Below are 16,033 nucleotides of genomic sequence, written 5' to 3'. Positions count from 1 at the left end.
ATTAGGAACAAGTTCTTAACAGAGAGGGTGCTTGGGCATTGGCACAGGCTGCCCAGAGCAGCCCTGAAATCACTGTCCCTGGGGGTGTTCAGAAACCATGCAGATTAAACAGTGAGTGACATGATTTAGTGCTGGACTTGACAGTCCTTGGGTAACAGTAAACTTGATGATCTTCGAGGTATTTGCCAACCCAGATGATTCTTTAAAGATGGCGGCAATGCCAGCCGGGGTTCAGGCAGGGCACACAGCTCAAGGCCATTCCCCACAGTGCTCGGGCAATGCAGCGGGCAGGCGGCTCCAGCCTCACAAGATGGCCGCCCCGCCGCCCGGGGGCGCTCCAGGCGAGGCGCCCCGCTCTCCAATGCGCGCATGCGCAGCTCCGCCCCTCACCCGGCGAGGGGGTAAGCACGCCTTAGCATTCACGGGACGCCCTAACTGGGCGGAAGTTACGTCAAACTAAGGGCGGAAGCGGTGCGGAGCCGCTTCTTGATCGGCGGTGGGGCGTGGTTGGCTGGCGGCAGGTAAGGGGCGCGCGGCGTGTTTGGGAGTGCGCGCGGGGCGGGGCTGGGCCTCTCTGCCTCCCTCCGCACTGCGCGGGGCTGCGCTCGGCCTTGGATCCGTGCGGCCCGGCCCGGCCCGCGGGGACAGCGGGAGGCCAAGGGGCTGGCGGAGCGGGGCAGCTTGGGCTTTACCCGGCGGAGCTCGGGCAGGGGCAGGTGCGCTGGCGGGGCCCAGTGAGGGGCTGTGGAGGGCTCTGTGGCTCATCAGCCCCCGGTGAGACGCTTTTGCGCTCCGTCTGCTGGGGACCTCGTGAGGTCTTGGTAATGGGGTGTGAGCGGCAGGCAGGACCTGTTTGTTACACTTACTACGCCGTGCTTCAGTGCTGAGCCGTGGACTTGGTTGGAAAACCTGTCAGGCGAGCATGGAGTATAGGAATCTGAGCTTGGCGGTGGTGTATGGGACACTTGTACTTAATGTTACGCTTCGGGGATTGAGAAGGGCAATGCCCTCCCTACATGTAGGTTAGGTATCCTGAAGGGATGGACAGCTGGGTGCTGCAGCCTGAAGGGAGTCACAAAAATGATGAAAAGGCGTCCAAAATAGGAGGTTAGAGTACTCTGGTGTGTGGGTTACATACTTTTCCTCAGAAAGTTAACTAATGGCTTATAACAGAGTTGTGTCATTCAGAGTTTCATAGAATCGTGGAATGGTTTGTGTTAGCAGGGACCTTGACGATCATCCAGTCCGACGCCCTTGCCATGGGTAGGGACACCTCACATTAGACCAGGTTGCTCAAAGCCCTGTCCAGCCTGGCCTTGAGCTAGTGGCGTTTTTACTATTCCAAGTAAAAATTGGTTACTATTAACTATCAACTAATTCAAAGAATGTCACAGATTAAAAAAAGCTTAACTTCTAGTCCATCAGTGCATCAACACAGTTTGCTGCCCAGAGTACTGACAAATTGGTTTTGATACAAATTGCCTTTAAGTTACACAAAGGCATGTTCCTCAGACTTCCAAGCCAGTAGCTGTGGTGTTGTAATGATTCTCCAAATAAAAGCACATCAGTGTTTGCAGGGGAACCCAAATGCTGTTGTGATAAATGCTTTCATTGTGGTTTGGCTTGTTTTTGTTGGTTTTTTTCCAATGTTCAAAATAAAGAATGAGTCAGACAACAGTAAAAAGACCACAGGGCTCATAGACCTGTCTGTACACGTGGAGAAAGGCTGTTAATGGCAGTGAATTTGCATCCAGCAGTAATCATCATAGAATCATAGGATCATAGAATAGTTAGGATTGGAAAGGACCTCAAGATCATCTAGTTCCAACCCCCCTGCCATGGGCAGGGACACCTCACACTAAACCATATCACCCAAGGCTTCGTCCAACCTGGCCTTGAACGTTGCCAGGCATGGAGCATTCACTACCTCCCTGGGCAACCCATTCCAGTGCCTCACCACCCTAACAGTAAAGAATTTTTTCCTTATATCCAATCTAAACCTCTGCTGTTTAAGTTTCAACCTGTTACCCCTTTTCCTATCACTATAGTCTCTAATGAATAGGCCCTCACCACCATCCCTGTAGGCCCCCATTAATCTTTTAGTAATCAGCAGAAGTCCTCTTGTGAGGCTTCCCACTCTCCTTTTATTATTTATTTTTAAGTGGTGTAGCTCAAATTGAGTGATTGGACAACATCTGGATTTTCCCAAAGGCCTTTTTCAGAAGAGGAGCCTTTTCATCCCTGAGAGATTAGGCCAGTTCTTGACTCTGCTTCTACAGTGCAGCTCCCAGCAAGGCGCTGGGATAGTGCCAGCTGTCGTTGTGGCGCTTCATGTGATTCAGGCAAATGTCAGCTCAGAGTTTGCTTGAGATGACCTATTTATTTCATTTAGGTTGTGCAGCAGGTGTTGCTGGCAGTGATTTGCAATGAGATTGACCTATCCTGGAGTGAATGAGGGGGAAGCTGAACCTGTCCCTATTTCTTGCCAGTTCTCTGAAGTACAGAACCTCCCTTGAGCAGTGAAAGGAAGTGGAGTGGATAGTGCTGCTTTTGCCAGAGGCAACAGCTGGAAGCAAAATGACTTTGACATGTCCTTGCAGAGCCTTTTTGCTTTTCAGTTGTCCAGGGAATCAGAGGTCCTCTAGTCAACTGTCCCTTACTTGGACTTCCTTTTACCAAGTTAGCTAAGGGCTGATAAGTTCTCCTCATACTTGGTTATGTTTGTCTTGTCTTGAGAAGTAAAGCTGGAATATAAAAGCTGCCTGATGCACCTCTGTATTCCTGGGATGCTTTGCTATGGGAGGAAACAGATGCACCTGTAAAGAAATCTCAGGCAGAAAAATGCCTGTGGCAGTCCCAGAGCAGAATAGGCTGGTGGTCTTAGCATCTGCCCTTCTTCTGTCACTCTGGATATTTAAACTGTTTTTTTATATTTTATAGTATGAGTTTGTCTTCATTCCTTAAGATAAAAAGTGCTGTTTTCTCTTAACTCAGGAGTTCATTGGCAAGAAAACTGAAAGCAGAGTCCCTGGAAAGTACTCCTCAGTCTGGGTTCTGGTCATACCAGGTAACTACAGTCACTGCACACTAAGTCTGAGCATTAAAAGAGAAGGGAAGGAATTGAGAGCTGGGGAAAATAGTACTGAGATAAGCCTGAAAGCAGGGCAGATTTATAAATATATATAGAGATTTTAGATTAAAGGTGGTATGCAGAGGAAGAAGAGGATTACGTCTGAAATTGTAATGTTTCCCGTGGCAATGGTGTATGAGCTTAAAGGGAATCATTTCTGTCACTCAAAAAGCAATTTCTGTAGCTAACCAGCTCTGCTTAGACCCCTTCACAAGATAACCTTTGCCAGAAAATAGCCCATCCAGCAGTTTCTTTAGTGGGTTATTGATTCCCAAGGTATTATTCATTTGACCCAGCTTTTTGTCAGCTCCTGTCGTCCAGGCCACACTGTAGGGCTGTTCCTTCTAGCAAATGTGAGTGGGCTTGAAGAGCCTGTTAGTGAGTTTCCCTCATGTCTCTTGCAGAAATGTAAGCATTTCCTTTGCTTTTCAGTGTATAAGACAGAGAGGAATTGCTTTGGTTGCCAGTTTGATTTGGTTGCTGCCTTCATTAAATATCATCTGTTGTAACATTGGGGGAGGGATATGGGGGCTATAAAACTCCAAGACTTTGGAGCAGAGGGTACTGAATGTGGATGTGAAAAATAGGACGTTGTTAGTTAGGGTTTGTAGCAGTGAAATGTGTCAGTGGTCAGATCTGCAGCTAAGGTAACTCTTCAGAGACTGAAGCTGACTTTGCACCAGAGAATTAGAGAGAAAAAATAACTGGATCTTTTTGCTTGTTTGTTTGGGGGTGTTTTTGTTTGGGTGGTTTTGGTGGGGGGTGTTTTTGGTGGGGTTTTCTTTTTTTTTTTTTAGCAAGGTGCTGTGTTTTTTGAATTATGTATTTATTGTTGTGGTAAGATTGTAAGATTGAGCAGCTCCTCATTTTTCTGAACCAAACTTTCTACAGGAAGCTCTGCAGCAGCATTTCAGCTAGTCTGCTTTTGGAACTCTAGTATTTAAGAGAACTTACTGGAGGGAAATGGCCCTCCAACAGACTTTTGGCATAGCTTGTGACTTCTGTGTACTTTAGGCATACATATTCAAAGCACCCCCATTTAAGCAGTTGAACAAAGAGCTGTGTCTTAGATTTTTGGGTGTAGCTGAGCTATTTGCTTAGGCTTCTTTCATAATAAATGATGAGGGGAAGGGAAAGCAGGCAATTAATTAGTGCAGTGCTTTTGGTCAGTTGTAGGTGCCTACCTTAGAATCAGATCAATTGTTCATTAGAGCACCTGATTGTTTCAATTAATGATGAGAGCTGAAGGTGACAGTTGCAGAGGGTTATCTAATTAACTTTAGATATCAACATCTGCCTGTCAAAATGAGCTGTATGTATCCAGCTGAAGGAAGTCAGTTTCAGCCTGTGCTTAGAGGACAGGATTTTCTCAGCAAGGTGATGCAGCCTGCAGCTTAGTGCCTCATGGCAGGGACGGCTGCTGTTAATCTCACAAAGCCGAGCTCTGTGCTGAGAGCAAAGACTGTCTTCAAGTCAGTAGTGGCTTAGAGGCCATCTTAGCTTGTGGAGCAGAGAGGATGGAAGTGCACCTCTAAATTCTTTAAGATTCTTTAATTTAAAAATTTAATTCTTTAATTTAAAATTCTTTAATTAAGATTCTCTTTACAAAATAATTTAATGCAGTAGCATTCTGTCTTCTGCAGAGTCGGTGACATTTGATTCTACATGATGCATCTGGAAATGTCAGGTATTTTGCAGTTTGCCAGGGAGCTGTATATGATATTGTAAAGCTGGGCTCTGAGATCTCAGATCTTGATTCTTTCTATTTAGTCTGAGTGGAATAGGGTAATGTAGTTTGTGACAAACCAAGAAATCTAGATGGCTCTGAGTCATTTTTAAGGCTCATTTGAAAATAATCACCAAGTCTGTTGATGTATTTGATCCAAGAGACAATGCTGATGGTGGGAAAACAAATCCTCCAGTTCATATGTATTTAGTTACTTGTCAATAATGTCTTCGCCTTCATGTCATATTCTCACAGATTTCATCTGTTTTTAGTAGCTGCAATAATTATTGTTTATTTCAAAACAACGCCTGAGACAAAGGTTTTAGCAATTCCTGGCTTCTTGAGAAGGGGCTGCCTTAAATACAGGACTTGTGCTTTCAGAAGTAGATTTTTGACAGTGCTTTTCCTTTACAGATAGCCTTTTATTCCAGAAACAGCAGGATATGACAAACACATAAGTAGCAATGGGTGGTTTTTCGGTGTCTGACACAACCCATGTCCCAGGAAGTACGCTCCTATCAGACACCCAGTGTACAGAAACTGCCACTAAGCCACTCTTGTTGCAAAGCAGCCTATTTATTGTGTGCCCTCAGCCGCTTAGGGAATTAACTGGGGGAAAAAATTGGTATTTTAGATGCAGTTTTCCTACCAGTCTCTCTTGCTGTTTCCAAAAGTGAGTGTCTTCATTGCATTACCTTAATACCTTTTTCTAATACAACATTAGTAGTCAGTTGGTTGAGCAAAACATGTACTTGAAATTGATTGGATCTGGGGTACCTTTCATGCAGATCCCAAGGTATGTTGAACTAGACAGCTCTGAGTAGTACATCGATTGAGTTATCTTAAGGCAACCAACACTATAGCTGACATCGTGGTGCAACACAATATTCTTTTGGTACCTGGATGTGTGAGCTATTGTATATGTGGTAACTGCCAGCAATTCCACATCATTTTGAATATGGAGAATTTAGGGGATTATATCACTGGGTAATCAGTGCTGCATACCAATGCAAAAGAAAAAGCTTTTGCTTTTCCTGCAGCTGCTGCTAGGACAGGTGAGATGGGACTGCTTCAGTGATGGAATTCCCTTCTGCCATTTCCAAGCAGAATATCAGCCCACAAGGCCAGGTTGTTCAGTGTGTGAAATGCAGTGTGAGCACCTGAGTCCTGCTGAGTATCAGATCAGGCTCCTCAATGCTGTGCTGTTGCTGCAGAGCCATTGTGTAATTGTGGGAGGCTACTCCTTTTAAAAACATCTTGGTTGTTCAGGCAGTCCCCTGTCAATGAGTGACTTTTGCCATGCATGTAGCAGGAAACACTTCTTAGGATTCATTTCTACATGGACTTTTTTTTGTGGTGGTTGTTCTGAGGTAACTGTACTGTAAGGGCAGGCTGAAAGTACAAGGTTGAGTAAGTATTTCTTCCAAAAGATGGAGCAGAGGAGCAGAAATGGCTTTTACAGCAGTGGATAGGTTAGCTTTATGATGTAGATATAGCCATGAGGTACTACCCTGCTCTGAGGGGGAGGGAGACTGACAGCTTCTGAAACTTCTCACTTTCCTGCACCCCTTGCCAGTCTCTGTGCCTGGGAAGCTCCAGCTGCCCGGTTTAATTTGCTCATGGAGAGTGGGCAGGGTGGGACAGCTGGAATGGAGAGATCTTTTGCTTCAGGAATGGTACTGGAAAGTAAAGTCCTAACTGATGCCAGGCCCTCCAAAAATGGAGAAACGCCACATGTCATAGCTTTGTCTAAAAGAGCTACTAGAGGTCTTGAGACCCAAAACAGTAATGTCTGCAGCGGAGTTTGAGGGTGCTATGAGATGTCTATTAACATGAGCACCTTGGTAGAGTGCAGCCTGCTACAGGGCCTAATTATGGTCTTATTAATGCTTTCTTTCATCATTGCCTTCCAGCCTTCAGATGGTGATTAGACCTATTTATAGGGGCAGAGTTCCTTAATATTCAGCAGAGTGCACCTTTTGCCAATCAAATCAGTACCATCTGCATCTTTGATTGCTGCTTAATAACACTGTAGAACGTGGTTAATTAAAAAATATAAATAGACTTTTCATCCTCTTAAGTTATCAAAGTGCTTCTTTCCTCCTCCCTTCCCCTGGTGCCCCCCTAAAAATGGTAAAGTTGGCTTAACACAGGGACTGTGAACCTCTTGTCTTTGCTGGAAATCCTACTCTCCTACCCAAGATAGTTACCTACTGTGTGCTCTGCTGGAGGACTAAATTTCAACCCCTCCAGTGAATGCATAAGGCAGAACAATCACTTGCTGCGCAATAAAACAAGACTTGCATCTGCGCTCTTGTGCTGCATTTACCATCAGCGTGTAAGGAACTTGTAGCTTTCATTTCAGTTGCATGTCTACATCTGTGTGAATGCATGTGTACACACTGCCTTATTGTGTCACTTAACAGGAGGAGCATATGCAATGACATGTTTTGTTGTCTAGCACTTTAGCCTCTCTCTCACAGTCCCCTGGCTTTGCAGCTGGTAAACACACAGGAGTGTGCTTTGTGTGTCCGTGGAGCACAGGCTGATACAATTATTTTATTTATTCCTTGGATGAGTTAATTTTGATATTTTCTTGGAACAGCTTCTAGGCAAGCTTCTGGTACAAGCAAGGTATGACTGGAATATGCCAGCAGATTTGCTCATGAGCTGAAATTCTGTGGGAAGCCTGTGCAGAAAGTAAGAGAATAAGGATGTGATGTAGCAGTATATTAAGTATGGTACTAGAGAATTCTGTAGTGAGGTGTACAATAGTAGAAGTTTGTGATGAGACAGACATTGTAGCAGCTGTGAGCTTTCTGAGCTCTAAAAGCTGCATTTAGGTATTGAGAACAATGTGCTGATGTAGTATGCTAAATTGAAGCAGAGGGAATTGAGAATAACAGAGGTCTGGTATTGTCAGCCTGGATGGGACAACATTTGTCCAGGTAAACATGGTAGAAGGTATTATGTGTAAGAAATTACTGTCAGTGAGGAATTTGGGGTGACTTCTTACTGTGAATCAAATTTTAGATGTGACATTCCTCTATCAGAAGAGACAGCACCTTGTGATAAGCTATGCCAAGTCCTGCCTCTACTTCGAGACTGTTTAACTTGTGATTTGGTCTGTTCCCACTGTGGAGCCATACTTGTGGTATTGTTATAGTGGTGTGTGGTGAGGGCTGTGCAGACTTGTCTGCTATTGCATATTCCTGGTCTCTCTGTCCTCACAGATGTCTACAAAGCATTGATCTTTTATTATTGCCCTACAAAGGAGACACATAGGGCTGGAAATAGCCTGTCGCTTCTTGGACATGTTACTATGTGTGGGAATTCAAGGCCTTTAGCTCATTCTGCCTTTCCAGCGTAGTGGCAGTAGCAGCAGCAGCACAGTAATTGCTGGAGCAGCCCTTGTATCTTTGAAGAATATTCACTGATTTTTTTTTCAAAGTATTTAAGCACTCTTCTCCCCTGAGCCCTCCTTTTTTTAATCCCTTGAAGCATGTTAAGGAAGCAAGTGTCATTGGTGACTTGCTTCATTCTCCCTTTATTTTCAGAGCAAAGTAGGCATCTGGTAAGTGGTTGTGTATATATAGCTTTACAGTCTCTGTCTGTGTTGAGGGCAGCCAAATTATTTTCTTAATGTTGCCTTTGTTTACATTCCCTTGAAAAGTGAAGGTATTTTAAGGCTGTGAGGAGTTTTGTTTGTAGATAATCTCAGTGATTGAGCCTCTGTAGACAAGTATTTTCTAACAAACTTACAGAAGTGTTGCTTCTTTTATAGCCTTTGCTCTGTAGCAAGTTCTTTTGGGTTTAGTCTTGACATAAGGAGTTTTATTCTTCAGTCCAGGGGTGCCCAGGAGGTGAGCCAAGTGGGTGGAGTGTTCCTCTAACCAATCCAGAGCAGTGAATTGTATACTTACTTTTCTGGGTTCAGTACCACAAATCTCTGTGTAGCCCTCAGAGTATTATATTTGGCTGTGGTGATTGAACAGTATGACCAGTTTCTGGTTCCAAATACCTGAAACCCCTGGGGTGCTCAGCTTGTATCCATCCTGGTATAAAGGCTTTTGGAAAGGTAAGACAGCCTGATGGAGGCTGCATTTCCCACTGCTGTTGGTTTGCTAATTTTGCTAGCGTGAATGTTGAAACTGAGAATAGGAGAGTAGCTTTGGGCACAGAAGGGTAGTCACCATCCTTGATGAGTTTTGTACCAGCTTGCTTGAGGTTAAAGGCATAGACAACGCAAAAGTGAAAATCTGAGCAGTTGCTAGCTCTAGTCAGAACTTCCAAATTGGGATATAGCACTTGTAAGCAAGTGGTGCAGTGAGAAAACATCCTTTTTCTCTTTGTTTGCAATTTAATATGGCAAATTAGGTTATTATATAACACCAGAGCACATTTGTCTCGATCATGAAAGTTGACATAGAAAAAATAATTGAATGAAGAGTGGCTGGAGCCCCCAGATGCTGCAGTTCTTTTCTAGAGCCTCTTTGATCACAAAAAAAGCTCAGTGTTGCTATTTCTTCTGCCTTGTGTGACCCACAGGTGGCACACCACTAATGATTAAATCTCTTGGGTGATCTGACATCTGCTTTTCTGAATCATACTTGCTTTGGGGTTTTATGTGCCCATTTCTCACTGTAGCATCAGAGTATTTCATGTCAGCCATCATAATTCCAGGATGCTGTACTTTCTGCTGAAACACACCAGCTTCTTCTTTAAGATTCTGGAGTGTTACTTTAACCAGTTTGTTGCTTTGCTGGAAATCACTTCCGTGTATATGATATGAACAGTTTATTTGCACCTTTGGTCTGTATGTAACATGAAGGCTTGGCATCCATTGGGCAGGGTGGAATAGTTGAGATGTTTATAATATGTGGCACTTGTAATAACTAATTCTCAAAATGAAGTACGGCAAGGAAATATGCTGCTTCCTTCTCAATACACTGTAGGTTGCAATAAAGGAAGAATTAGTCTTGCAGAGTGCCGTTCAGGCTTTGCTTTCCTTCCTGACTTTTGTCCCTGTTAAAATCGCCCTTGTTCCTGCAGTCCATGTCTGTTACAGGAAGCAATTCTGCTTTTATTCTAAGCCTATGGTCAGGTCTCTAAGTGTTTAGAAAACTGACTTGTTTCTCCAGTTAGCTTGGTCACAAGAGGTAAGACATAGCAGCTATAGCATGGGATTTTGCCTGAGTCTGGTCATTCAGAAGGCTGTTGCTGGTTTTTCCTCTTTCTTGCTATGAATCCCTCATTTGTTATCTTGCACAGAAAGTATTGTCTCTTGTATCTAACACTGGCAGCAGTTCCCACAGAGTCTGCCACATTTCTTTTTAAGAAAGGTGAGCATCTGGAGCTTGTTTGAGAGTCTGCGTTGAGAGCCTGTGAGCCTGAAGTTTACTGACAGCTGAACTGTGACAGTGTGTGTGTGGTATACCTGAAGTGTGTGCAGGTACACCTGGGGCCTGCTGCTTCGCCCCACTACTTCTTGCTCCTCTCTTTGCAAGGGAGCAGTGGGACCTAAAGGACAGTCTGTAGCTTCTCAGTGCAGGGAAGGTAGTAGTTAGGGTAGTGCTGCTTCTGAGTGTGAGCATGTGTCAGCAGCTGAACTGAGCTTTGCTTTAGAAAGGTCTCCAAGAGAATTAGGATTGGTGAAGGTCTGGGAAATCATGGTGAGACTGTATAATCTCATCTGGCCTTAAGAGGTGAAAAGCTTGACCTTCTCACCCTGCAGGGCAGGATTACCATTACACTGTAATGGTTTTGATAGTGAAGCAGGTTTCGGAAGTCCCCTTCTTGCCCTTCTTCCCACTCTGCTTCATGTCTGGGCAATTACAGCTCTCTATCTGTCTCCTGTAAATTGGGTCATTGAACTGATCTGAGTTAAAAATAGGAATCCCAAACATCAGCAGCACTGATGCAAGAGAAGAGTTGTGACCAGTGGCAGGGAGGATCGTAAACTCATGTTGCTGCTGAAGCCAGAGTATCTCATAACTGCATACTTGCTGTGTTAGCTGTTTGCTTTTGTTCTGCATTGTCAGTCAAATAGGAAATTTGAAAGCAAAAGGCTTCAAGCTTGGTTGTGGTCAGCAGATCAAAAAATGCCATCTCCAAATTAGCTTTGCTCCTCTCAGATTAGCTTGTATGCTTCACAAGTCTAAATAATAATTTCCTGTCTGATGAATAGGCCCAGTCAAGAAGACTAATCAGTGTGCAAACATTGCTGCTGAAGAGTGTGGGTACAGTCTGACTGCCAGTGATGCATGAAGTGAAACAGAGTAAGTCTAGGCTTCCTGCAGCAGAGCCAGGTCCTCTGATAGCTGAGATTCATATTGCAAATTAGTTATCTACAGAAAGGCTCCTTGGTTCCCTCCTCTTTTTACCTCTTATATGATTAATTGTTAAGCACTACCCTACACCCCCAAAAAGAAACCAACCTCAAAACCCCCCAAAATCCTGAACACCCAAAACAACAGCTGCATCACATCTACAGAAGGTCTTTCATAAGCTGCTGTAGTAGGACCAGAAAGGACAAATTCAGGAAGGGTGAATGGTGTTAAATGTACAGACATGCTACAGGCAAGTCTAATCTTTTTCAATTTGGTGAAGCAAGATGGGGAATTTAAAGAATTCATGAAGACCCCTCTAATTTTCACCTATTAAACTGTTGGTTTATGCTGTAATTGAACCTTCAGTCTCTTGTTTTGTAAATTTCTCCATTGTTGTATTTCTGTGCTATTCTCAGCCTGCTCTGTTGTGCAGGCTGAAATCCAGTTTGCACACAGCAATGCTCCCTGGAGTAGCTCCTCCAGACCACCGAGTACCAGAGAGGGAATGTGCTGTGTTTCGAGATATCTCTCTGTTTCAGATACCTTACTTTTTGATCCTTCTTTGTTTTGCTTCTCTTCAGCTTAATGATTTTTTTTTACAGATGTACAGCACTCTGTGTGATGAAACCCTGTAATGAAAGGCTGTAGGCTGCAGGTTTTTTACTGTCTGAATGAGCAAGACACACAGAGAAAGCAACTTTGAAGGGAGTTTTGTAGGCCTAGCAGGGCTTGGGTTAGAAAACTGAATGGATACTTCTCTGTTCCTTAATCAGGTTGTCCTAAGAGTAGTGTATTTGTGAGTTTACAATTTCTAATGTGCTCAGAGGAATGAATTTCTGCCCTATACCCAGCTCTTGTCCTGGGAATTGTTTTCTTTATCTGTGTGAGTAAAAATGCAAGAGGCAGACTTTTTGGAATTGCTGAGGGAGAGGTGAGGGAAGTTGGCAGGATGGAAGCATGGGTGATGCACAGTCTTCTCCTGGCTGAACTACAGAGCAGTGGTGTTGGCTTAGCTGCATCCAGGAGCATGCATACTACTCTGGTGCATGTGCTGAACGTGACTGAAAGATTTCAGTGACTGTGTAGGTTTTATATACGAAAGGATCCTAAAATATAAAGGCTTCTTTCAAGGTAGTTACGAAGGAAAGACCCAGTCACCAGAAGCAATGAGCAGCTCTTGGGAGTCTCAGAATGGAAGAATTCTCATTAACCTACATGGAGCAAGGGCATGTGTGCACATGCATGCCCTATAATTTCATAGCTGCTGCTCTTGGAAGGGAGCTGTAGTTGTGTTTCTTGGAGCAGAAGTGTAAGATGAAATACTGCATTTTGCTAATAGGATTGAATGACCTGAAATATATCCATCTGGACTATGAGGATGGGAGGAGGCGACTGAGGAGTCTTATCACCACCCTGAGCTCACTCTCCTCCAAAGTGTGGTCTTTGTTTTCAGCACAGTACTGAGCAGAGATCCGTTAAGTGACATGCTAAAAATAAAATTCTGGTTCCCAAGAGCATTCAGATAAGCAAGAGACTCCCACCTCACTTGGATTTATTAAAAAACCCATATGTCAAACTTACTACTTGTGCCTCCTGTCTCCTTAGCTCACCGGTTCCATTGCAGATGCTTGCCTAAAATAATTAGGTAAGCAAAGAATGGAAGTCCCTGAATAAAAGCTATGATAACATGGAAGTGTTTACTGCAATGACCTATTTGTCCTTTCTTTTAGGTGCAATGACTACTGTAGCCCAGAAACACTTTTTGGAAGGGCAGACGTACTCAGTCCCCCTGATCCAACCGGATTTACGCAGGGAGGAGGCTGTTCAGCAGGTGGCAGATGCACTGCAATATCTGCAAAAGGTGTCGGGTGATATCTTCAACAGGTATGGTGCTGTTACATAGGGATTCAGGGCTTAGCATTCAGCAATATGAAATGGTGCTGTGGTAAGGTTGCAGCAGTGAAAGGGCATTGCATTGGCAAGCAATGGAAGCTCAGAGAAGGGATGAAAAAGGACCATATGTACTTCAGTAAGAGTTTATTGGATTTGGGTATGTCAAACTTAAGCATAATGAAATGGTGGCAGTTAGCCAGAGGTTGGTTGTTATTAATTTGTTATTCAGTGGCAGACTCCCACAAATTGCATTACTGCTTCTGCAGCAGTTATCTTTTATTCCTTCTTGCTCATGTTTAAAACGGGAGACTTTTTTATTTAGAGTATCTCGAAGATATGTCTTTTTGAGTCATTGTACTTGAAGCAGTGTAGCAGAAAATGTCTCTCCTGATCTCTAGGACTTTACAGACTGTTCTCTTTGGGCTTCTGGTGTTTTGCACTTCTCTTTTTGTATGTTGGGAGGGCTGAGTGCATCAGTGTGTCTGTTCTTCATGCCACAGTTTCATAATCCATCTAAACTGATCTCTTCAGGGATTCAACCTGCGCTTGCTACCTCTTGCATATGGTCATCTTTAGGATTGGATTTATCAGACTACTTACATAGTAAATCAGAGAGATTCTTGGTTTTGCCTGTAAATGATAGTAGATAGTGTGGTGCCTTTTTTCAGCTGATGCCATCTTTGATTCCCTGAGATGGCATGTTATATCAGTGGTATAGAAATAGATCAGCATTTATCTTGTCAGACTGGTGAGCAAAAGCACTTGCTGTGGTTTCAGTGGGGATCATGACTACCTGGTTGGATTTATTATGGTAGGAGCAGGACTATAGCATTGTTTGTTTTTATTTTCTTATTTTTCTAAGAACAGATGGAAGTGGGTTTTTTTGGTTTGTTTTTTTTTTTTTTTTATATAGTGATCTTTTGAAGGGCAGCCTCTGGGGAAAGGGTAGTCACTAAGGCTGAGCTCAGGTCACTGAGGAAAATCAAGGCTCTGCTTGGGCAAGGGTGCTCCTGGGAAAGGGCTGTGTTTAGGCTATATTAGGTTGAACACAAAATCTCATTCTTTTGTGCACTTCTCAGAATGGGAGCCCTCCATGATATAAAGGTGGTAGAAGCATGTGAATGACACATCTCAAACTTGGGACTGGTGGGTAATGCTGTCCTTCTCTGTGGAGTAAATAAAGCTGTTGATAAAAGAGGAGTGGTTCTTTCTCTTTTTCTTTGTTTTCTCCTGCTTACTGTTTAGTAACTCAGTGCCCTGTAATTTCCCCAGGCAGACAAGCCTGCTGTTCTGTATGCAAGTCACTCCTGAGTCCTGAACAGTGACTGTGATGCTGTTCCCTCACTCTTTGGTGCACTCATGACTTCTAATTACCAATTTTTTTCCAACAACAGAGGAGCCTTCCATGGGCTCTTTGTTTGCTTTGCCTTTCCTCTGAGGTCTCGGCTCTCTGATGTAATTAATAATGATTTAGTAATTATGCAGGCGTCTGATTAAAAGTTCCATGACCTTGGTTGTTCCATGCCAATCAAGGGGCAAAGCTTTCAAGGTGAGAACTTCGCCACTTAGTGAAGAGTGACCTTTTATCTTCCGTTTCCTGAGATAAGGCAGCTCTGTCTTCCATTTCCAGGAAGGAGCTGCTTTATCTGGGGAAGCTGACTGTTCTGATCTGCAAAACTGCAGCTTGCAGTGCTGATGGAGAGGAACCTTGTTCAGTGTGGCACACTCAGCTGAGTGTGTCAAACTCATTACTTCAGCATTACAAAGCTGCAGATGTTCTGGGGATGTTTTGTGGAAATAGTTGGATTGGTACAGTGCTTTCGAGAGTGGCAAGCCAATCCGTTACTTGTTAAAGGTGGAGTGAAAAAGCCTCTCACTGTCTATGGAAAGAACCAAATATTTTTTCAGTGTTAGCTGATCAGAGCTTCTGCTCTCACTTCTGCTGACATGACAATTGAGTATGAATTCTTAAAATGAACATGTCCATCCATTGTACAAAGAAGGTGAGCTTTTTCTCTCTTTATTTGAAAAATGACTAAAGGCAACTATAGTACTGTTGTGGCTGTGGAATACATATTCCCTAGGCTGGGCAGAGGCAGCAGTGGTAACAAGTGCCTGTGGATTCAGCCTTCTCAAGAAGATGCAAGAAAGATACTTTTGCATGTGGAGACCTGGGAGAAAGAAGATAAGCAGCTTTCCTTCCCTTCCCACTGGTTTGGGGATTCTGGGAAATAACCCATGAGACAAGTCTCTGCCAAGCTGTCTTCTTTCCAAATGGTCTTAAACAAGCTGACTTGCTATCAAGTTTAACTGTGGCAAAGTATGTGGTGATGAGGCACTTTGCAGAGTTAATTAGTTTGTAGAGAATAAGGGAAGAGCAGGTGCAGAAAGCCAGGTAAACTATAGCTGAGACCCAGTGCAGACCTACTAGGAGCAGCCTTGAAGCCATGGTCTGGTAACCAATGGCAGGCTAAACCTTCCCTGTACCTTGCTAACAGTGCATGCACCTGTGTAATCTGTAATCTCTAAGAAACAGCAGGGAGTAGCTCAGCATCCCTCTCGGTCATATTCCTAATCCTTGGGAGCAGGGACCCATCCAGCCTCTTTCACACTGAGAACAGCAAAGTACCACATCCTGCAGAGGGAAAGCACTGACCTGGGCAGACTCTTGGCTGCTGGGCAATACAGGTTGATGTCTTTGGTCAGTACTATCAACAGTCCTGTCCTCTCAGAAAGTCCTGTCCTTTTGGTACTTTGAGGAGATCAAGAGGCTGCACGTACTTTCCATAGTTATGTTTTGGAGTAATGGAAGTTTTAACCTTGTGTATGCTAACTGAATTCATATAATTAATCTGCTGTGGAAGCTGCAGTAAAGATCAGATTCATTGCCTGAAGCTACTGAGATTTAGATCTGACATAATATCTATGTGAGTTTAACTCCTGGACTTCTAATAG

General features: G+C 43.8%; 1 protein-coding gene across 4 annotated transcripts in view; it reads left to right on the top strand.

Moving 5' to 3' along the window:
- Window positions 1–449: 449 nt before the first annotated feature.
- The window catches only part of WASHC1 (WASH complex subunit 1), a 45,571-nt gene continuing 29,987 nt past the window's right edge, over window positions 450–16,033 (top strand). Inside the window, exons 1-4 of one of the 4 annotated variants that reach the window (XM_031044907.2) lie at window positions 450–521; window positions 2,995–3,067; window positions 12,791–12,830; window positions 12,916–13,069. In XM_031044907.2, the coding sequence (XP_030900767.2) occupies window positions 12,921–13,069 (149 nt within the window). In that variant the 5' untranslated portion in view covers window positions 450–521; window positions 2,995–3,067; window positions 12,791–12,830; window positions 12,916–12,920. Of the gene's footprint in view, window positions 522–2,994; window positions 3,068–12,790; window positions 12,831–12,890; window positions 13,070–16,033 lie in introns of those variants that run through there. The other 3 variants (XM_031044906.2, XM_031044908.2, XM_031044905.2) reach the window with 3 other exon arrangements.

This window comes from Melopsittacus undulatus, chromosome 5 (genome assembly GCF_012275295.1).
Source record: "Melopsittacus undulatus isolate bMelUnd1 chromosome 5, bMelUnd1.mat.Z, whole genome shotgun sequence".
Taxonomy (NCBI): domain Eukaryota; kingdom Metazoa; phylum Chordata; class Aves; order Psittaciformes; family Psittaculidae; genus Melopsittacus; species Melopsittacus undulatus.
Note: the sequence above shows the minus strand (reverse complement) of the source record. Positions and strands in the feature narration are given on the sequence as shown.